The following is a 2,246-nucleotide window of genomic DNA, read 5'->3' as shown; positions in this document are numbered from 1 at the left end:
TTACAGAGTGATTGATATTTCGGCAAACTGTTTCATTCAAAACTGTTACCAAGATCTCTGTGACTTTTTGAGAGTACATGCTCAATAAGTGCTCACAGAGTCAGTGAATGAAAGACTGGTTGATGAATGGGTGCATGGATAAATCACTGATGATGAGATGCTCCATTATACTGTTAATGTCACAAGTACATGGATTCACTCTCACCACATTAGTCTCTTTACTGCCACTTTTACATCTTTGTTTCTGAGGGTGTAGATGAGAGGGTTGAGGCTCGGTGTGACAACAGTGTAAAAGAGGGCAATGAACTTGCCTTGATCTTGAGAATTTCCTGATGGTGGCTGCAGATATATGCACATGGCTGGAATGTAAAAGAGGGATACAACCGTAAGATGGGCTCCACACGTCCCGAAGACTTTCTGAAGGCCAGTTGTTGACTGCATCCTCAGCACAGCCCAGGTAATGGCACCGTAGGAGATGAGAATGAGGATGAGAGGTATAAGAACAAAAGTAGAGCTCGTGACCAGGAGGGTCAGCTCATTAGTATGGGTATCAACACATGACAGTCGGAGCAGTGCTGGAACTTCACAGAAGAAGTGGTCCACTTGGCGATGCCCACACAGGGGTACCCAGAAGGTAAATGGGAAATGAAGGGCTGAGTTGGTAAAGCCACTTACCCAAGAAGCTACAGCTAGCAGATAGCAGAAACGTGGGTTCATGAGGACAGTGTAATGCAAGGGTCTACATACAGCTACGTATCGGTCATAGGACATCACCACCAGTAGCACAGATTCTGTGGTTCCCAGTGCAAGGAAAAAGTAAAGTTGAATCATGCAACCAGCATAAGAGATGGTTTTCTCTGGACCCCAGAGGTTGACCAGCAACTGAGGGATGGCACTGGTGGTGTAGCAGAGATCCAGAAAAGAGAGGTTTGAGAGGAAGAAGTACATGGGAGTGTGGAGATGGGAGTCCACGTGTGACAAGATAATGATGAACAGGTTGCCTATCAATGTTGTCACATAAAACATTAAGATAACCACAAAGAGAACTATTTCAAAATGAGGCCAATTAGAAAAACCCAGTAGAACAAAGTAGTTTTCAAAACTTGCATTGATTTTTTCCATTGTCATTCTCTTCTTGTTACCTGAGGAAAGAATCACACACACTCAAAAAAAAGTAAGGAAATGCTCCAAGAATCATAGGGACATAAAAAAGAAACAGAAATCAGTTTGAAGGGCCTACCAGTCTTCAATTCTATGACATTTTGTGTATTAAGAGAAACTATGATACTAATGAATTGAAAGAAATTAGAAGCTGCAAGCTCATATGGACAATTAAAAGAAGAATAAATAGTGGAGAAGAGAAAGTTATTCCTCTTGGTAGGATTCTAATTTAAACATATAGAAGAAACTGTGGAGTTAGAAAAACATAAATGGATGCTCAAAACAAGTGAATGAAAATATGATGAGAAAAAGCTTATTCACATACTCTAAAATATCTCCCCTCAAATTAATTGTTAAATACAAAATGAAAAATACTAAACTTTACAATAGAAAAACCTAGGGTATGTCACCATAGCCAAGTATCCAATGTTAACATCACAAATGTTGAGACAAACCAACACTATATGTCTACTGATATGATGCCCCGAACAGGACATAAAGTCACTTCAGTGACATTCCTGCCAAAAATGCACACTTAATTCTAATATTGAAAACGCATGAGACAAACTCAAATTGAGACAAGTTGGACAATGTAGCCGGTCTGTACTCTTCACAAATATCAAATTCAATGAATTTGAAGTGGTTAAGGAAGTGGTTCAGATTAAAGGCGATCAAAGAAATACAATATCTAAGTGAGTGATCCTGGACTGGGACAATAGCTATTAACAACATTATTGAGATAATTGGAGAAATATGAATCTGAACCATGGATTATATTTGTATTGCATCCATACTAAATTTTCTGATTTCCTTAATTATACATTAGTTATGTAGAATAAAATGCCTGTTCTTAGAAAATAAACACTGAAGTATTTAGGGGTAAAGGCACATGTCTTCAACTTACTCTCAAATGTTCCAGAAAAAGCGATGCTAGGTAGATAGATAGATCGATCATACATACATACATAGACAGATAAGTAGGTAGATAGATAGATAGTTAGAAAGATAGGTGATAGATGATAGAATGGAATAAATCTTTTTAAGAACAAAGTAAACTATTGCTGGATCTAGTTAAAGGGTTAACG

The 2,246-nt window shown here is 38.2% G+C and overlaps 1 protein-coding gene across 1 annotated transcript; it reads right to left on the bottom strand.

Annotated features, from left to right (window-relative positions):
• Positions 1-201: 201 nt before the first annotated feature.
• LOC124233290 (olfactory receptor 2J3-like) lies at positions 202-1,128 on the bottom strand. Its single transcript, XM_046650458.1, has one exon. The coding sequence runs from the start codon at positions 1,126-1,128 to the stop codon at positions 202-204; it is 927 nt and encodes a 308-aa protein (XP_046506414.1).
• Positions 1,129-2,246: the final 1,118 nt, after the last annotated feature.

Source organism: Equus quagga, unplaced genomic scaffold, assembly GCF_021613505.1.
Source record: "Equus quagga isolate Etosha38 unplaced genomic scaffold, UCLA_HA_Equagga_1.0 184429_RagTag, whole genome shotgun sequence".
Lineage (NCBI taxonomy): Eukaryota > Metazoa > Chordata > Mammalia > Perissodactyla > Equidae > Equus > Equus quagga.
The sequence above is the reverse complement of the archived record's forward strand: the minus strand, read 5'-3'. Positions and strand labels throughout refer to the sequence as shown.

Coding starts and splice junctions, on each gene's coding strand:
- LOC124233290 (XM_046650458.1), bottom strand. CDS start 1,128: ATGACAATGGAAAAAATCAATGCAAGTTTTGAAAACTACTTTGTTCTA.